This window comes from Cherax quadricarinatus, chromosome 26 (genome assembly GCF_038502225.1).
Source record: "Cherax quadricarinatus isolate ZL_2023a chromosome 26, ASM3850222v1, whole genome shotgun sequence".
Classification (NCBI taxonomy): Eukaryota; Metazoa; Arthropoda; class Malacostraca; order Decapoda; family Parastacidae; genus Cherax; species Cherax quadricarinatus.
In genome coordinates, this window is record NC_091317.1 from 38,354,971 (window position 1) to 38,374,597 (window position 19,627).

The 19,627-nt window shown below is 41.4% G+C and overlaps 1 protein-coding gene across 1 annotated transcript in view; it reads right to left on the bottom strand.

The window, feature by feature from the left end:
• LOC138853249 (probable glutamate receptor) overlaps positions 1–19,627 on the bottom strand; it is a 69,305-nt gene that overhangs the window by 26,475 nt on the left and 23,203 nt on the right. Inside the window, exons 5-9 of the mRNA XM_070088969.1 lie at positions 15,737–15,865; positions 9,099–9,254; positions 4,479–4,569; positions 3,744–4,044; positions 1,229–1,446 (exon numbers count right to left, since the gene is read on the bottom strand). Of these exons, the coding sequence (XP_069945070.1) occupies positions 1,229–1,446; positions 3,744–4,044; positions 4,479–4,569; positions 9,099–9,254; positions 15,737–15,865 (895 nt within the window). The remainder of the gene's footprint in view (positions 1–1,228; positions 1,447–3,743; positions 4,045–4,478; positions 4,570–9,098; positions 9,255–15,736; positions 15,866–19,627) is intronic.

A 19,627-nucleotide genomic window follows, 5' to 3' on the forward strand; every position in this document is an offset into this window, starting at 1 on the left:
TTTATGTTTGTGCTTTTTAAATGAATGATCCATAGCCTATATATATATATATATATATATATATATATATATATATATATATATATATATGTATATATATATATATATATATATATATATATATATATATATATATATATATATATATATATATATATATATATATATATACATAATATGGCACAGAAGATTTAAGAGATACATTGTTGATATAAAGGTGGCATATATATATATATATATATATATATATATATATATATATATATATATATATATATATATATATATATATATATATATATATATATATATATGTATATATATATATATATATATATATATATATATGTATATATATATATATATATATATATATATATATATATATATATATATATATATATATATATATATATATATATATATATATATATATATATATATATATATATATGCTCATTATATGAGGGAGTTATGATGCCTGAAATTGGGGACATACATTTGCAAGCCCGGTGCATCACAGACTCAACCGTACTATTCTAATGTGATGATTTCAGACCTGGTTCAAATTGCACTTAGGTAATAAAAGTAGCAACCACCGTGTGCAGGCCTCGGCTGCAGCCCCACAACTCCCTCATGTAAAAAGTAATAACTTCACATTCGTGTTGGGATACTCTATGTATGTGTGTGTGTGTGTGTGTACAATAATCAGAGAAACAGATGTATCAATACACAATTTTAACTCATATCACCAGTCAAAGGATCTTCTAGAAGTACTTTCAAGCAATGTAAGGCAGAGATGACAATGCAAGACTTGCGGAAAAAAAACTCACATATACAGTTCAAGACATTTATTAGAGGAAACGTAATGCCTAGCCATGCTAAGTGTTCTAGTGGTACACTCTGTAATTATTATTTTACTACATGTAAACAATACAATAACCAAATTCTGTAAACTCAGCATTGTAATCCTTATAGAGAATAAACTTTGAATTGAATTGAATTGAATTACGAGTGTTTTATTCAGTTCTAACACAGAAATAACAAAGACCAAAACTATATGTGGCTATCTCTCTATTAGGACTAAGGAAGTCACTCGTGACCAAACATTTCCTCCAGTAAATGTCCCGAACTGTACATAAGTGTCTTTTTCTACATCATGTCGGCATCACCATACATTACTTTCGGTGCAGAGCTTGCATCTGGGTTGTGTGCATAGCTGACGCACTCTTAGATAAGGGACAGTTGCAGAGTCTTTTTCCCAAATCAGTTTGACAGAAGGGTCGTCCATCAAGTCACGTAGTGTATGGTAAGGTTCAGGGATGTGTCTCACTGCCAGGAGAGCCATGAGGTTGCCAGAATAACTCCGTGTTAACACCAGTGTCACCATCATCCACACCAGCAGCAACAACCGCTCCCACAACCAGTATATAGGCAGCGTCGTATCTGGAAGGGTTAAAGGAGAACAAAATAAGTTATATACTAATATGGATGTTTTTTAAAGAATGATAAGCATGCCAGTAATGTATTTCAATTAATATTTGACCATATTATGTCACAATACATTAGAAGTAAATCATGCCATATATTTAAGCTGCATAATTTATCAGTACTTTCAATGTATTAAATGATTAGCAATAAACATAAAAAACATCTAGAAATAAAGAAGCTTAAAGCAGATTTCTTAGTGTACTGGACACAACAGCGGCTGACAGAACTGGAGGAGATAAACCGGTGCTCTGAATAAACTGTTATTGAGCCAGTGTTGTGTTCTGTGTAAAGTTTAATCATTGACTTTATAGTTTTACTCAGAACGAAGAGCCGTGAGAACAAAAGCTTGTTATATACCTGTGCCTTTATTTTTTATTTTTTTATCGTACCTAATGTCATGTACTATTAGATCAGTATTATTTTGATTAATAAATATTGATAAATGGAATCCACTCCATACTTCACTTCTTTCTACTAATATATTTGGAATGTTGTGGACATCTATACCCTTGACGCACCTCTGTTTACACACACAATGCGCATGTATAATATACTTTAAATCTATCTGCTAAGTTCTTAAGTCTATCTTTTCCTTCCGTCACCAGTACTCAGTGAAACTAAAAAAAATCGGGTCAAGGACTAACTGGAAGGTTAGACGGTGCTCAGAGTAACTGTTCCACTAATTAGATTTATTTCAGTCGCTGTGCGATCCGAAAACGGTTCTCCCTGCATTCAATAATCCCCAGCCTCCTGTGTCTCAATGCTTGCGATTACAACAGAGCAGAGTCATGCAAAAGTTGATAATGAAGTTAAATATTAGCGTTGAAGATTTAAAGGGAATCAGAGGAGGCATTTACAAGTCATCATGTGAAAACTAATATCCAAATTTTTCATTAAATATGGAAAATTGACCATATATATGCAGCTCATATCTAATTCTACTCTTTGAAAGAGACCAGAAAGACTAGTATCCTAAAATACATAAGGACATGAAACGTTAAATCGCTCAGAAATTGCATAATCAAGTGATCATCCTGGAAGCGTTGAAGGTAATCATATAAGATATTTAGAAATAAATAACCGTATGAAATGCGGTATTTCAATTTATACAATTTTTACTATAAAAGTACAGGCCTATACAGAACAAAATCAATCCAAATTTTTCCCTAAGACTGACCAGTTGTTGTTTTCACCTGAGTGCGCTATTCACGCTGACTGTAATCGCAGTAAAGCTAACAGAATCCTTGGCTTCATATCAACATGTATAAATAATAGAAGTCTTCAGGTTGTTCTTCAACTCTATATATGCTTGGTTAGGCCTCATTTAGATTATGCTGCTCAATTCTGGTCACCGTATTACAGAATGGATATAAATGCTCTGGAAAACGTACAGAGGGGGATGACAAAGATGATCCCATGTATCAGAAATCTTCCCAATGAGGATAGACTGAGGCCCTGAATCCGCACTCTCTAGAAAGGCGTAGAATTAGGGGGGATATGATCGAGGTGTATAAATGGAAAACAGGAATAAATAAAGGGGATGTTAATAGCGTGCTAAAAGTATCTATCCTAGACAGGACTCGCAGCAATGGCTTTAAGATGGAAAAATTCAGATTCAGGAAGGATATAGGAAAGCACTGGTTTAGTAATAGGGTTGTGGATTAGTGGAACAAACTCCCAAGTACAGTTATAGAGGCTAAACGTTTTGTAGGTTTAAAAATAGGTTAGATAAATACATGAGTGAGTGTGGGTGGGTGTGAGTTGGACCTGACTAGTTTGTGCTACTAGGTCAGATGTCGTACTCCTTTCTAAAGCGTATGTGACCTGACCTGACTAGGTTTGGGCATTGGCTTAAGCCGGTAGGAGACTTGGACCGGCCTCACATGGGCCAGTAGGCTTTCTGCAGTGTTCCTTCTTCCTCATGTTCTTATGAATCAATCTGTTATGGGGGAAATTTGAGTGAGCCTCAGTGTCGGGCCAAATAATGTCCTGACACATAGGCAATGTTCTAGCACTTCTTCATGGTAACTGCAACTAAGTGAAATTAAACAATGTAATAACTTTATGCGAGGGCAACTTTTGAAGACGTTCCAGTCTGTCCTGGTTCATCAAATTCCAGCTGAGAAAATAAAAGATGATAAAAGAGGGATAAAGGTCAAATGAAGAGAGGAGGAGGAGAATGGTAGAAAACAGATTAAGTAAAGAGGTGAAGAAAAGGATAGAAGTTTTAAAGAAGGGAGGGGTGAATTTACCTTGCTGCAATAATATCCGAACGTAGCCGAAAGCAACCTCTAACCAGGAGTTGTGGTCATCACTCTTCACAGAGCCGCAGGAATACATGAGGAACACTGCAGCAGCAAGCATCACCAGCATCCCCAGGATGGTCGCCCACACCAGTGGTGCCAGGGGGAACAGGAAGCCCCAGGGGTCCACTTCTGGAAGACCTCGGACCCCCAGGATCCTCCAGTAGTCTAATACCATTGGTACAGTGAAGTCCACTGCCTCGGCTCGCCATCTATCAATCATGAAAGGTCCAGCACCGATACTTACTTCCTGTAGAAAGATCGACAAAGTATAACGAAATTACCAAGAACAATTCATGTGTTATTAAGTTTCTTAATATGTTCGAAATAAATATCAGTAAAGATTATTAAATTATATTTTGCAATATACTTAGCAACAACCTTCATAAAATTAAAATAGGAAACTTTCAAGCCTTAAAAATTTCAGAATCAAACCTCATTTAAAAAAAAAGAAGATAGAATTGAGAATGAAGAAAACAATAACTAAAATCAACAGTGTAACAAAGAGCCACTGAATGTTTATGATATGCAAGTTTGTCAGCTTCTAATGCTGACCTCGCTGTCTCAAAGTACGTATTCTGGAAAATGGTTCAATAAAGCCAAACCAAGAAAAGTTTATTTATTTGTTTTATTTGTGACAGTAATACATGAAAGACTTTTACAAAAAATCTTCACTACGCTTACCTTTCTCACCACCATGCCCATCATGCCGGACCATGAACCATTACTGAGTCTTAAGCCCCAGACGCCGTCAGGAGGCCGCACGAAGGAGTACCTGGTGAGATACATTTAATTGTATATAATAACTGGTAAATTACAGTATAACATCTGTGTTACATGCTAAGAGTACGTTACATTTTATTTGGCGTATATCACACACGCATATGGGCATGCCCTCCCTACCAGCGAACCAGATGCTAAAGATATATATGAGTAGGGGCCCCTCTCGTTATGCTATGCATCCTGGTTCAACCACCAATGACCAAAAATCTCACCAAAGTTGTGAAGTGATGTGGTACACTCGTTAATCAACACTGGCAGACTTACCTGCAAGTCTGGTCGCAACGGTTATCACTGTGTCTTTTGCGTGCATTTGCCTTACTGTACATATTCTCTGTATATATTAATAACAACACTGTAACTAGCCAGGGATCGATCCCGTGTTGTTTTAGCCCATTTCATGGTGAGCGAAAATTCACGACACTCTAACCCACGGGACAATACAATCCTACAAAGACCACGCACCCAGCAGAGCTAGGTGTTGTACCGTGATCCGAGAACAAAGGATGACTTTGTTAATTTGCTAAAACATTGTCAGTCACTTCAAAACTTCCATAAGTCAGTCCTAAGCAGTAAAATAATCCTTAGAAAAAACAAATTTGAATATTCAAGAACATTTTATATAAATCTGTTTTAAAGAAAAAGTCAGAAGAGGTAGACTACTCGGTTCTAGTTGTTCCAAGTCAATGTCGGGAAACAATCCACAAACTGGCCCATCATCTTCCTGTAGCTGCGAACTTTTCACACCGAGAAACTTGGAACAAAATTAAAGAATCATAATTTTGGCCGAGAATGTCTTCTCGTGTTACTAAATATTGTAGATCGTGCAAAGTGTGCCAATTGTCATCACCCCAAGGTACCCGAAGGGTACCTATGGTATCCGAAGTCTATGCAACCCTAGTCCATGGTACCCAATCGACCAGATTCATGGAATTCTCTATTTATAAAGAAGTGCAAAGTACCACTAGCACGAGCCCTCAGTATTCTTTAGAGAAAGAGCTTAGATCTAGGTGAAATACCGGAGGCCTTAAAGAGTACAGACATAGCTCCTTTGCATAAGGGAGGTAGTAGAGCACTAGCTAAAAATTACAGACCAGTAGCCGTAAAAGTTTTCGAAAGAGTAATGAGATGGCAGGTTACAAATTTCATGGACCAGCACAACCAGCATAACCCGAACCAGCATGGTTTTAGAGCAGGACGATCATGTCTGTCACAGCTGCTGAACCATTATTACAGAATTACGGAGGCATTGGAAGACGACCAAAACTTAGATGTGACTTACACAGATTTTGCAAAGGCTTTTGACAAATGCGATCATGGAGTGATAGCGCACAAAATGAAGACCACGGGCATTATGGGGAAGGTAGGCAGATGTGTTTTCGGTTTCCTAACACACAGAACACAAAAAGTAGTAGTGAACAGGGCAAGATCCAGCATCAGCGAGGTCAAAAGCTCAGTGCCCCAAGGCACTGTCCTTGCACCTCTGCTGTTTCTCATCCTCATAGCAGACATAGACAAAAACATCCAGCACACTTTTGAATCATCATTTGCAGATGACACTAAAATAAGCATGAAAGTCAGTACGGTAGAGGACACTAAAAAAGTACAGGAAGACATAAACAGGGTTTTCCAGTGGGCAGTGGAAAACATCATGACATTCAATGGTGATAAGCTCCAGCTGCTTAGGTATGGAAAGAATGACGAACTCAAAAGGAGCACTATATACAAAACTCAAGAGTGTCACCAAATAGAACATAAGGAACACATAAAAGACCTAGGAATAATTATGTCAGCGGACCTTTCTTTTAAAGACCATAACAAGACAAAGATCACGACAGCCAGGAAGATGACTGGGTGGGTATTGAGAACTTTCAAAACAAGGGAAATAATGTTGATGGTGACACTCTTCAAATCGCTAGTGCTCCCTCACTTAGAATATTGCTCGGTGTTGATGGCCCCGTTCAAGGCAGGAGAAATATCGGAGCTGGAACAAATACAGAAATAATTTACGGCTCATATTGAGCCAGTAAAGCACCTAAACTACTGGGAACGCCTGCAAGTCTTGAACATGTACTCATTGGAGCGGAGGAGAGAGAGGTACATGATAATATACACCTGGAAGGTACTCGAGGGTCTGGTCCCAAATCTGCACACTGCCGTAACAATATACTGGAGTGAGAGATATGGGAGGAAGTGTAAAATAAATCCAGTGAGGAACAGGGGTGCGGTGGGGACAATAAGGGAACACTGTATCAACATCCGGGGTCCCAGACTATTCGACATCTTACCAGAAGATATCAGAAACACTGCTGGAACAAGTGTAGAAGCCTTCAAGAGGAAACTGGATAAGTATCTTCACCAGGTGCCAGGTTAACCAGGCTGTAATGGATATGTGGGGCAGCGGGCCTCCAGCAGCAACAACCTGGTTGACGAGGCAAGCACCAGACGAGCCTGGCCCATGGCCGGGCTCAGAGAGTCGATAAACTCTCGAAACTCTTCAAAGGTATATCAAAGGTATACCAGGATGGAATCCCATTTCCTGTATGTTTTTTCGAGCCGTAAACTTCTGCCAACTGAAAGAAAATACTCCACAACTGAAAAGGAATGTTTAGAAATAATGTGGGAATTTCTAAACTTAAATACTATTTGTTGGGAAAATATTTCATTTTGGACACAGATTACAAACCATTAATATATCTAGAAACTTTTAAGGGAACCAACAGTCGCCTCTTGAGGTGGACACTGGCCCTCCAGTCTTTTAAGTTTCATATAGTACATATTAATGGTTCGTCTAATTATTTCTCTGGCTGGTTAATTAAGTCATGACAGTCAATAGAAATACTGACTCGTGCAATACATGACTTTTATTTTTAGAACTTTTTCTCGCTAATTCTTCTTATATTCCTTGGCTATAAGTTTTGGTATAGGGGAATGTGAGGGTAAAGTTCATTATATAGGAGTGGTGGCAGTATGAATGAATGATGGTGGTAGTTTGGGGGGGAGGGGGCAGTCTGCTTGTTCTGTTAAGTATGGGCATAGTTCCCGCTACCCCCGTCCCTTCTGCACCCGGTGTGAGGTGACTTGTGTCCCTCCGACCGGTTATCAGTCATTTAACTTTCGGCTCCCATCAAATCTGTAAGTATTCGTTCCAATCCTGTTTAATTTATTGTGTTTAGGTTAATTTGGTTTCAACAAGAGCTTCACTCTTTTTTTTAAGGTTTTTATGCTGCAAATTCTTTCTGTCCTGATTTTGGGCTTACATAGTTTAACATCATTTAATCCTCACCATTTCTATTAAAAGCCGTACACCTATCACGTGAGTGATTTCTCGAGTAGTGTGTAATTTTCTATTTATTTTAGCCTTGATTGTCGGCTCGGGACATCCGACACAGGCGAGATAAGAATGGCAACATTGATCTTGAAAAGACCTTACGATCAGTCTGGCATCTGTGCCCATACTGGTCTCCCTTCCACTCGTAGATGACTCGGAATCAGCTACACACCATTCTAGCAGCCGTTCCCAGGTTATAACACCACCATTTCATGGTGGTTCTCTAATGGCGACTCAACTGCTTCACAAGTGTTTTGGTGGTCAGAGGTTCCCAGTACCTCTGTTCGTCAGAATCTCTACTCGTGTTGAGGTCACTGTCTACTCAGTGACAAGTCATGTCCACCTGTGGGTCTCCCCCGAATCGTCATCAACAGCGGCTCGGCGTTCCAAGCCACGATACACAGCTACGTGCCCAGAACATCGGCACGACACCATTCTCCACTACATATTGCGCACATATTAGATTTAAATCACTAATTACATATATTTTATTTTTCATTTCTTTGCTTCAAGTAGCTTTAATTTCATATTTAAGTGCTATATTTTCTTTACTAGTTTTATATATTAATAAATTTGCTTATCACATGATATCGTTGATTTTTCTATCGTTTCATTCCCATAAGGAGCTGATGAACCTACACATAATTAAGCCCACCAAACTTGTGAAGCGATGTTGTACATTTGTGAATCGACATTAGCAGACTTACCTCCAAGTCTGGCTGCAACGGTTATCACTGTGTCTTCTGCTTGTATTTGCCTTCTGTACATATTCTCTGCATATATTGTATATACCTGCTTGCTGTTTGGTGAAGGAAATGTAAGTATTTACCTTTTTCTCACTCCTATTTTGGTTATCGTGTTGCAGCCAGGTGTGCAGGCCACTAGACTACATCTTTGTTAGTAAGAAAGTGTAAGGCCACATTCACTGGTATATTGAAAACGGCAAGAGGAACACAAAGTGCAGTAAATACCATAAATATTGGTAGGAGGAGGAAAGGAATTATGAATCAGATTGTTACGAAGCGTATTAGAATAAAGAAATGCAGATGGAATATCTAGAGTAGGGAGGGAGTGTATTAGGATTTTGTAAATGAGAAATATAGGAGAGGTAAAGTATAAATGTCTTATAAATAATGGCTTTCACAAACACTATTTTTCAAAACATTTATATAATGTTACTGAAGCTTACTTACGTGAAGTTAAGTGCACCAGAGAGGTATTCCATCATCTTTACCAAGGAGCCCTGGAAATGAGCCCTGGGAGCCCCGGAACTTGGGTCATTTACCATCACTAACTTACCATAACCAGTGTGCTCTATTGCCACCAGCAAATTCGGTTTGTGTTGGAACCTACAAAGATAACGAATGGAGGAAGATAATTTATCTTTTTATATTATTGTTTTCATATTTTTATTATATACATATATATATATATATATATATATATATATATATATATATATATATATACATATATATATATATATATATATATATAGGATGGGGTCCACCTCTGGTGTAAATTGTGGGACCCACAGCCTCCGAGAAGTGGATAAAAAGGCTTCAATGAAGAATATCTGGATTTCTTCCTGAAGCCGTTTAAATACTCCACCTCCCTTACGACCCCCATCTTTTCATTCTTTTTTACCAATAGGTATATTTTATTACATAATATGGTACAAAGGTTTAAGAGATACATTGCTGATATAAAGATGTCACATACAGCACATGAGATTTGAAAGATACATGTCTAGTACATATTGTTACTTGTTTGTCACTGATTATAATATGAAACTCTCATCCAGCTCTTCAGAACTGGGGCGCGTGCCCAAGATACAACAGGCATTACCCCTCTGAACAGCGGGGCTGAGTTGCTGAATCAGAAAACTAGCTACCCTGGGATCCCTTGTTACCATGATGAGTCTTTTGCCTTGCTCGTTAAGGAATTTAGATGCACTCTTTCCCCATAAGCCAAGGGTCTCTGAGCCTATGGGAACAAACATGTAATGATGGGCAAGTTCTCCATATTTTGTAAACTTTTGGGACTCCCTGAAGCTGGCAGCTGCCCCTCCTTCCTCCCTGGTGTATTGGAGATTGGTATCAGCCAAGGTAGATGCACATGTGTAGTCCCACACCACCTGTTTCCCATCTATCCAGGCTTGAAGTGTGACACCATCTGGACGCTTCTGGTTGCCATCAGATCTGCATAGTTGGGGTGGCTCCCTTACTGCTGGGCATCCGGTTCTTGTGAGGCTCCTTTTGATAATGTTATTAACCTCCTAATGTCTTGCAATCTTTCCCTCGGATTTACGGCACACAAGACCATGGTACCCAAATCGGTCTGCTGCTTCACTGCCACAAATACACCTGTGTTCGACAAGAATAGGGCAACACCAATGCGGATGGTCTCTGGGTCGAGGCGTGTCCCAAGGCTGGAGTTGGGAACAGCCAACAGAAAGTCCCCTGCATGAGGAGTTCTCACGGCCAGGAGGCGGGCTCTATCCTTCCCTAACACACTTTGAAACATTATTGAAACTATATTATCTACTACTGGGCCATCCCAGTGCGACTGTTTGTAGTTGTTGGGGGGAGCAGGTCTGGTTTCAGAGCCCGTTAGACTATCCCAGATTAAGGCTCCATCAATGAACTTTTTGTCATATATATGTATGTATATATATATATATATATATATATATATATATATATATATATATATATATATATATATATATATATATATATATATATATATATATATATATATCAACCAGATAACTGCTGCAGCATATGGGCGCCTGGCAAACCTGAGAATAGCATTCCGATACCTTAGTAAGGAATCGTGCAAGACACTGTACACTGTGTACGTCAGGCCCATACTGGAGTATGCAGCACCAGTTTGAAACCCACACCTGGTCAAGCAAGTCAAGAAAATTAGAGAAAGTACAAAGGTTTGCAACAAGGCTAGTTCCGGAGCTCAGGGAAATGTCCTACGAAGAAAGGTTGAAGGAAATCGGCCTGACGACGCTAGAGGACAGGAGGGTCAGGGAAGACATGATAACGACATACAAAATACTGCGTGGAATAGACAAGGTGGACAGAGACAGGATGTTCCAGAGATGGGACACAGAAGCAAGGGGTCACAATTGGAAGCTGAAGAATCAGTTGAGTCACAGGGACGTTAGGAAGTACTTCTCCAGTCACTGAGTCGTCAGGAAGTGGAACAGCCTAGCAAGTGATGTAGTGGAGGCAGGAACCATACATAGCTTTAAGACGAGGTATGACAAAGCTCAAGAAGCAGATAGAGGACCTAGTAGTAATCAGTGAAGAGGCAGGGCCAGCAGCTGAGTCTCGACCCCTGCAGCCACAATCAAGTGAGTATATACTGTGTAATGTTGCAAGAATAGTAACATAAGAAATGAGGGAAAGTTTTCTCAGGGTAGGTTAGCTTGGGTGACACCACCCACAGCTACTCTCAGAGTATGAGAGGCACCTTTCCGTTTTACAAACCCAAACCCACTTATCCCCCCTCCTATCCTTCACTCCCCATCCCATATGGGGTAGCGTAGACAAGGGCCTCCAATTTACAGAAAGTGGGAAACAGAAAAAGATAGATGTAGCCAGCCCAAAGCTTCTTCTAATTGCTGCCAACAAGTCATGAGAGATTACGTTACCCTGGAAAATACTAGCAATATTCCTGAAATAATAGATTATGTAGAACAGGACGATAATAAACTATGCACGATTGTGGTAACTAGTGACATGGTCCTCAGACAAATAGAGAAACTAAAACCTAACAAATCCCCAGGTCCTGATGAACTGTTTGCAAGGGTGTTAAAGGAATGTAAAGAGGAACTTAGCATACCTTTGGCTAATCTTTTTAACATATCACTACAAACTGGCATAGTGCCTGATAAGTGGAAAATGGCAAATGTAAAATCTATTTACAAGGCAGGTGACAGGTCCTTGGCTTCGAGCTATAGACCAATAAGCCTTACCTCCATAGTGGGAAAATTTATGGAATCAATTGACGAAGCAATTCGTAGCCATCTTGATAGGCATAGACTGATTAATGAATCTCAACACGGTTTTACAAAGGGGTGTTCCTGTCTTACGAATTTACTAACTTTTCTCACTAAGGTGTTTGAGGAGGTAGATCATGGTAATGAATATGATATTGTGTATATGGACTTCGGTAAGGCTTTCGATAGAGTTCCACATCAGAGGCTATTGAGGAAACTTAAGGCACACGGAATAGGAGGAGAAATTTTTTCTTGGGTAGAGGCATGGCTGACAAATAGGCAGCAGAGAATTTGCATAAATGGGGAGAAATCAGAATGGGGGCACGTCACAAGTGGTGTTTCGCAGGGGTCAGTGCTGGGCCCTTTGTTGTTCACAATTTACATAAACGACATAGATGAGGGAATAAATAGCGACATAAGCAAATTTGCTGATGACACCAAAATAGGCCGTCCAATTCATTCTAATGAGGACACTAGAGCACTCCAGAATGATTTGAATAGACTGATGTAATGGTCGGAGAAGTGGCAGATGCAGTTTAATATTGACAAATGCAAAGTTCTAAATGTTGGACAGGAATATAACCATGCCACATATAAACTAAATAATGTAGATCTTAATACTACTGATTGCGAAAAGGATTTAGGAGTTCTGGTTAGTAGTAATCTAAAACCAAGACAACAGTGCATTAGTGTTCGTAATAAAGCTAACAGAATTATTGGCTTTATATCTAGAAGCATAAATAATAGAAGTCCTCAGGTTGTATGATAATTCTATGTATGTATGATAATTCTATGTAACTGTATTTGTGTATACCTGAATAAACTTACTTACTTACTTACTTACTTATATATCCTTGGTTTGGCCTCATTTAGAATATGATGCTCACTTCAGGTCACTGTATTACAGAGTGGATATAAATGCTCTGGAAAACGTACAGAAGAGGATGACAAAGTTGATCCCATGTATCAGAAATCTTCCCTATGAGGATAGACTGAGGGCCCTGAATCTGCACTCTCTCGAAAGGCGTTGAATTAGGGGGGATTTGATCGAGGTGTATGAATGGAAAAGATGAATAAATAAACGGGATGTAAATAGGGTGCTGAAAATTTCCAGCCAAGACAGGACTCGCAGCAATGGTTTCAAGTTGGAAAAATTCAGATTCAGGAAGGATATAGGAAAGCACTGGTTTGGTAATAGAGTTGTGGATGAGTGGAACAAACTCCCCAGTACAGTTATTGAGGCTAAAACGTTGTGTAATTTTAAAAATAGGTTAGATAAATACATGAGTGGGTGTGGGTGGGTGTGAGTTGGACCTGACTAGCTTGTGCTACTAGGTCTGATGCCGTGCTCTTTCCTTAAGTGGAAGTGACCTGACTAGGTGGGTCATTGGGCTAACCCGGGGGGGGTGGCGAACATGGACCTGCTCCGCATGGGTCAGTAGGCCTGTTGCAGCGTTCCTTCTTTCTTATGTTCTTATGTTACAATAGTGGATAATACACATACAGCATGTTAGGTAAGACACATATGCAACAGTTAGACAACTTTATTCCTAAACGTTTCGCCTACACAGTAGGCTTCTTCAGTCGAATACAGAAAGTAGGCAGGAACAGTAGAGATGTGAAGACGATGTAATCAGTCCATCACCCTTAAAGTCGTAGAATTTGAGGTTGTCAGTCCCTCGGCCTGGAGAAGTTCAGTTCCATAGTCAGGAACTATCTGAAGATCAAGCGACAGTGCGGAGACTTAAATACTGTCGGAAGGAGAGGTGCAGGGTAGTAGTAGTAGTAGTAGTAGTAGTAGTAGTAGTAGTGAGAGGCCACTGAGAGGTCATGTCCCTCTCAGATCCGACACTTCTCACTTGAAAAGCTTGTCCAAGGTGTATTGTATACCATTTTGATGTTCACATACAGCATGATGCGACATGTATAAACCTTATAATTAAAGAATCGATTGCACTTATTTGTCAGCTTAAAATATTGAACCTCACGGGAGGTTCTAGAATGTTCCAGAAAATACTCGAAAGAGTCTCATCATATATTCCTAAATACTGCCAACCAATATCTTCACTATCGATTATTATGCGTGAATTGTTTATGAATCTTCTAGAGTATTCCATTTATTCTTTAAAACATAAGTAGACAATATACGAATTTTCCAGATATCCTTTAACACCTTTGTCACCACTAACAGCCTGCCTCTGCAAATCCACGAAGCTAGTTGCAATCACCATGTTGTGATGAATGGTTTGAAAAACCGACAAGTTGAAGATTGATTACCTCATACTCCTCCTCTCCTTACGCCTTCCTCTTTGTATTGGACTGATGAAGCCACTGTGTGGCGAAACGTTTCCTGAATAAAGATTCCCATATGCTGCATAAGTGTCTCAATCTGCAGTCACCATGTTGCAATGAACCAAGTGTACCTTTATACACCTGCACTTAGATGGGTTTACGACCCCAGTAGAAATAAGTTACTTTGATTTTTTGGGTTATTTTAAGTAATCTGCACATGTAAATAAATGGTATAAAATACCGACACAATGGAAACATAAACACATGCAGTTTAATGTGATCCTTTACTGACAACGTTTCGTCCACACAGTGGGCTTTTTCAAGTCACAAGTCCACCCCAGGTAGATCTGTTTGTGACTTGAAAAAGCCCACTGTGTGGGCGAAACGTTGTCAATAAAGGATCACATTAAACTGCATATGTGTTTATGTTTCCAATCTGCACATGTACTGGTATGTAGGATAACTTATGTGTATCTATATACGTGGTATAAACCTTGGTAATAAATACCGACAAGTTGGTTTAGAAAGACACGTAAGCAAACACTATGACATATTTATTAGAAAACGTTTCGGTCCTGGGACCTTGATCACTTCTAGTGTTAGAAGGTGTTAGAAGTGATCAAGGTCCCAGGACCGAAACGTTTTCTAATAAATTTGTCATAGTGTTTGCTTACGTACATGAATAAACTTACCTGAATAAATTTACTTACTACTAATTATTATACATTTTATCGATCATGTTGTAATCTCTAATTGCAGCCTCTTAACTTTGTGCTTGTCAACGTACGATACTTTTATGCAGTTGTAGTTAAATGGGTTATATCCCATATTTTGCGGCTTATAAGACTTGTTTTAGTTTCAATGGCTCAGCATCAGACGTAACTGGGAGAGCTACAGTTCACCTCACACCTCAGACTAATACCTCCCGTCACTGACCTTCAGTATATAGGACGCAGGTTGGCTTTTGGAGATATGGAAAAAATGCGTCTAATAAGCCGCTATTTTGCATAGCACTGTTGTTTAAGGTTGCGCACAACAGACTCCATTAAATAGCTATCGAGTTTATACAATGTATAATTTGAGTTATATACTGCATTCCTATCACTTGTTTCCACTAACACCAATCTAATACCACTCAAACACTGGAGTTTTGAGACTCTATGACCGCGGGTTCAATCCCGGCCGTGGGTATGGTTCACATGTCGATCATAAACCAGGTCTGCCGATACATTACTCCCAGATATCTAAAAATAAATTTAATCTAACCATTTCTCTCTCCTCGAGTGTGATGTGTAATCTTTAATTTACTAGATATTTTTCTTACTCTCATCACTTTGTTTCTTTCCATTGTAAAACCTGTATTAATTAAAATTATTAAAAAATTAACATTACTAACTGTTTAGATTATTAATAGTATCAAATGACACGTTTTTCATTAAGTTTAAATTTGGATGTTTAAAATATGCACTTGCATGGAGTAGATAAGGGTCATATTCATGTGTTTTAAGTTTTATGTCTCACTTTGAGAATTTTTCCGGGAAGAGTGGGAGGTGTGAGGTGAGGAGGAGGCCACGACGAGGTGTCCAGGAGGCCACCTGCACAACCTGGGATCCCCGCGGACTATACGGCAGCTGGACGTAAACACTGCACCTGTAACACGTAGTCATACATTATTTCTTTTCTGAAAACACACTGCAACGAGTATTTATCTAGTTATGGAGTATCACTGTGGGTGTGGGGCATCACTGTGGGTGTGGGGCATCACTGTGGGTGTCTAGCATCACTGTGGGTGTCAATCATAACTGTGGGTGTGGAGCATCACTGTGGGTGTGGAGCATCATTGTGAGTGTCTAGCATCACAGTGGGTGTCTAGCATCATTGTGGGCGTGGAGCATCACTGTGGGTGTCTAGCATCACTGTGGGTGTCTAGCATCACTGTGGGTGTCTAGCATCACTGTGGGTGTCTAGCATCACTGTGGGTGTCTAGCATCACTGTGTGTGTCTAGCATCACTGTTTGTGTTTAGCATCACTGTGGGTGTCTAGCATCACTGTGGGTGTCTAGCATCACTGTGGGTGTGGAGCATCACTGTGGGTGTCTAGCATCACTGTGGGTGTCTAGCATCACTGTGGGTGTCTAGCATCACTGTGGGTGTGGAGCATCACTGTGGGTGTCTAGCATCACTGTGGGTGTCTAGCATCATTGTGGGTGTCTAGCATCACTGTGGGTGTCTAGCATCATTGTGGGTGTCTAGCATCACTGTGGGTGTCTAGCATCACTGTGGGTGTCTAGCATCACTGTAGATGTCTAGCATCACTGTGGGTGTGGAACATCACTGTGGGTGTCTAGCATCACTGTGGGTGTGGAACATCACTGTGGGTGTCTAGCATCATTGTGGGTGTGGAGCATCACTGTGGGTGTCTAGCATCATTGTGGGTGTCTAGCATCACTGTGGGTGTCTAGCATCACTGTGAGTGTCTAGCATCACTATGGGTGTCTAGCATCACTGTGGGTGTCTAGCATCACTGTGGGTGTCTAGCATCACTGTGGGTATCTTGCATCACTGTGGGTGTCTAGCATCACTGTGGGTGTCTAGTATCACTGTGGGTGTGGAACATCACTGTGGGTGTCTAGCATCACTGTGGGTGTCTAGCATCACTGTGGGTGTCTAGCATCACTGTAGATGTCTAGCATCACTGTGGGTGTCTAGCATCACTGTGGGTGTCTAGCATCACTGTGGGTGTCTAGCATCACTGTGGGTGTCTAGCATCACTGTGGGTGTCTAACATCACTGTGGGTGTCTAGCATCACTGTGGGTGTCTAGCATCACTGGGGGTGCCTAGCATCACTGTGGGTGTCTAGCATCACTGTGGGTGTCTAGCATCACTGTGGGTGTCTAGCATCACTGTAGATGTCTAGCATCACTGTGGGTGTCTAGCTTCACTGTGGGTGTCTAGCATCACTGTGGGTGTCTAGCATCACTGTGGGTGTCTAGCATCACTGAGGGTGTCTAGCATCACCGTGGGTGTCTAGCATCACTGTGGGTGTCTAGCATCACTGTGGGTGTCTAGCATCACCGTGAGTGTCTAGCATCACTGTGGCTGTCTAGCATCACTGTGGGTGTCTAGCATCACTGTGGGTGTCTAGCATCACTGTAGATGTCTAGCATCACTGTGGGTGTCTAGCATCACTGTGGGTGTCTAGCATCACTGTGGGTGTGGAACATCACTGTGGGTGTCTAGCATCATTGTGGGTGTCTAGCATCACTGTGGGTGTCTAGCATCACTGTGAGTGTCTAGCATCACTATGGGTGTTTAGCATCACTGTGGGTGTCTAGCATCACTGTGGGTGTCTAGCATCACTGTGGGTATCTTGCATCACTGTGGGTGTCTAGCATCACTGTGGGTGTCTAGTATCACTGTGGGTGTGGAACATCACTGTGGGTGTCTAGCATCACTGTGGGTGTCTAGCATCACTGTGGGTGACTAGCATCACTGTGGGTGTCTGGCATCACTGTGGGTGTCTAGCATCACTGTGGGTGTCTAGCATCACTGTGGGTGTCTAGCATCACTGTAGATGTCTAGCATCACTGTGGGTGTCTAGCATCACTGTGGGTGTCTAGCATCACTGTGGGTGTCTAGCATCACTGTGGGTGTCTAGCATCACTGTGGGTGTCTAACATCACTGTGGGTGTCTAGCATCACTATGGGTGTCTAGCATCACTGTGGGTGCCTAGCATCACTGTGGGTGTCTAGCATCACTGTGGGTGTCTAGCATCACTGTGGGTGTCTAGCATCACTGTAGATGTCTAGCATCACTGTGGGTGTCTAGCATCACTGTGGGTGTCTAGCATCACTGTGGGTGTCTAGCATCACTTTGGGTGTCTAGCATCACTGTGGGTGTCTAGCATCACCGTGGGTGTCTAGCATCACTGTGGGTGTCTAGCATCACTGTGGGTGTCTAGCACCACCGTGAGTGTCTAGCATCACTGTGGGTGTCTAGCATCACTGTGGGTGTCTAGCATCACTGTGGGTGTCTAGCATCACTGTAGATGTCTAGCATCACTGTGGGTGTCTAGCATCACTGTGGGTATCTAGCATCACTGTGGGTGTCTAGCATCACTGTGGGTGTCTAGCATCACTGTGGGTGTCTAGCATCACTGTGGGTGTCTAGTATCACTGTGGGTGTCTAGCATCACTGTAGATGTCTAGCATCACTGTGGGTGTCTAGCATCACTGTGGGTGTCTAGCATCACTGTGGGTGTCTAGCATCACTGTGGGTGTCTAGCATCACTGTGGGTGTCTAACATCACTGTGGGTGTCTAGCATCACTGTGGGTGTCTAGCATCACTGTGGGTGTCTAGCATCACTGTGGGTGTCTAGCATCACTGTGGGTGTCTAGCATCACTGTGGGTGTCTAGCATCACTGTAGATGTCTAGCATCACTGTGGGTGTCTAGCATCACTGTGGGTGTCTAGCATCACTGTGGGTGTCTAGCATCACTGTGGGTGTCTAGCATCACTGTGGGTGTCTAGCATCACCGTGGGTGTCTAGCATCACTGTGGGTGTCTAGCATCACTGTGGGTGTCTAGCACCACCGTGAGTGTCTAGCATCACTGTGGGTGTCTAGCATCACTGTGGGTGTCTAGCATCACTGTGGGTGTCTAGCATCACTGTAGATGTCTAGCATCACTGTGGGTGTCTAGCATCATTGTGGGTGTCTAGCATCACTGTGGGTGTCTAGCATCACTGTGGGTGTCTAGCATCACTGTGGGTGTCTAGCATCACTGTGGGTGTCTAGCATCACTGTGGGTGTCTAGCATCACTGTGGGTGTCTAGCATCACTGTGGGTGTCTAGCATCACTGTGGGTGTGGAACATCACTGTGGGTGTCTACCATCACTGTGGGTGTGGAGCATCACTGTGGGTGTCTAGCATCACTGTGAGTGTCTACCATCACTGTGGGTGTGGAGCATCACTGTGGGGGTCTAGCATCACTGTGGGTGTCTTGCATCACTGTGGGTGTCTAGCATCACTGTGGGTGTCTAGCATCACTGTGGGTGTGGAACATCACTGTGGGTGTCTAGCATCACTGTGGGTGTGGAGCATCACTGTAGGTGTGGAGCATCACTGTGGGTGTCTAGCATCACTGTGTGTGTCTAGCATTACTGTGGGTGTCTAGCATCACTGTGGATGTGGAGCATCACTGTGGGTGTCTAGCATCACTGTGGGTGTCTAGCATCACTGTGGATGTGGAGCATCACTGTGGGTGTCTAGCATCACTGTGGGTGTCTATCATCACTGTGGGTGGGGAACATCACTCTGGGTGTGGAGCATCACTGTGGGTGTCTAGCATCACTATGAGTGTCTAGCATCACTGTGGGTGTCTAGCATCACTGTGGGTGTCAAGCATCA